The sequence below is a fragment of the Lipotes vexillifer genome, unplaced genomic scaffold (genome assembly GCF_000442215.2).
Source record: "Lipotes vexillifer unplaced genomic scaffold, Lipotes_vexillifer_v1.1 scaffold470, whole genome shotgun sequence".
NCBI classification, from domain to species: Eukaryota; Metazoa; Chordata; class Mammalia; order Artiodactyla; family Lipotidae; genus Lipotes; species Lipotes vexillifer.
This window is the reverse complement of record NW_006799533.1, coordinates 1,495,602-1,497,082: the sequence shown is the minus strand read 5'-3', so window position 1 is coordinate 1,497,082 and position 1,481 is coordinate 1,495,602. Positions and strand designations below refer to the sequence as shown.

The 1,481-nt window shown below is 53.4% G+C and overlaps 1 protein-coding gene across 1 annotated transcript in view; it reads right to left on the bottom strand.

The window, feature by feature from the left end:
- The window catches only part of SLC25A15 (solute carrier family 25 member 15), a 25,271-nt gene extending 24,036 nt beyond the window's left edge, over positions 1–1,235 (bottom strand). Inside the window, exon 1 of the mRNA XM_007471674.1 lies at positions 1,111–1,235. Coding sequence (XP_007471736.1) covers positions 1,111–1,165 — 55 coding nt within the window. The 5' untranslated portion in view covers positions 1,166–1,235. The remainder of the gene's footprint in view (positions 1–1,110) is intronic.
- Positions 1,236–1,481: the final 246 nt, after the last annotated feature.

The window sequence follows — 1,481 nt, the reverse complement described above, 5'->3', positions numbered from 1 at the left end:
TCCGGGGCCTGGGCTCCGCAACGGGAGAGGCCACAACAGTGAGAGGCCCGCGTACCGCAAAAAAAAAAAAAAGAAGACTCCACGCTCCCAACGCAGGGAGCCCAGGTTCGATCCCTGGTCCAGGAACTAGATCCCACATACACGCTGCAACTAAGAGTTCGCATGCCACAACTAAGGAGCCCGTGAGCCGCAACTAAGACCCGATGCAACCAAATAATATTAAAAAAAAAAAAGACGACAGCATGAGAGAAGGCGGCTCTGACTGCTCTTGATCTGTTGACCCAGGAGGTCCCACCAGATAAAAGGACAATGGGCAACCCGCTCCCCTGGCCTCTTCACTCCAAGGAGCGGTGACCCAATATAAGAACCGGTGAGGGAGGCAAGGGTAAGCCAGGGTCTTCATCTGGGAAGTATGGGCATTCCAGCGCTCCTCCAGCCCTAGAATCATCCAGGAATCTGGAGAACTAAGTAACCACCCGGGCACTTCCAAGTCTGTCACTTGCCTCAGGCTGAATAAAGGTGACCTTTCTAAAGAGTGGCCTGCGGTGGCAGGTGCTGCCCAGAACTCGATGGTGCCTAGTGGGGCCGGAGTCTGCCCCAGCACTCGCCCCCGCCAACCACTCCCCAGCCAATCCTGGGGCCCCTCCTTTCAGGGCTTTAAGACACAGTCAAAATCAGCCTGATTTACCAAAGACATTTCTAAGGGTATCCTTTCTCTCCCCCAGCAGTTGTAAGGACAGTAACTGGGATTTCCCTGGAGAGATGGCACAGTGTTATTTTTGCACTCTAAGACCTCTGAAGACTGCCAGGCTTGGGGTGGAATCCTGCATATCCCAGCCACATGGCAATGGATGAATGGCTTCAGCTCTGAGCTGTGATGTGTTCCAGCTGTCACTCAGGGACACTCCCACACCATACCCTCATAGCTCTAATACAGTGGGACCTACTCTACCTTCTGCTGTGTTTGCAACACAGTATTACACCTGTATTAAGTGGATTCATTCCAGGGTTAAAGCATGTCGCTTCTGGAGCTACAAAGGCAATGTCTTCACCAGAGCTCACTTGCAGAAGGTATTTGAGGAACAAAGGACAGGTTTTCTCTGGGATTACCTGCGGCCCCCGCCGTGAGGTCAATGGCAGCTTGGATGGCAGGATTGGATTTCATGTTTGCCCACTCCTCTGCTGGGCTCCGCGGAGGGCAACTCTCACAAGCTTACAATGGGCACCTCATATCCCTAGAAGGAGGCAAGAGTTCACCATCAGTTGGGCCTCTGCAGCCCCCCTTTCTCTAGGCCTGCTGCCTAGCTACTGGACTTGAACTTCAGGGAACCGGGAAACTGTCTCTACGTTGCTCCAAAGGAGGGGGCTCGAGCTGTCAGAGCAGCTTAGTGATCAGCCTCCCCTTCTCCCTGCCCACCACCTCCCCATAAAAAGCACACAGATCAAAAACCTTGCTCACGTATCACTGCTACAGCCACAGG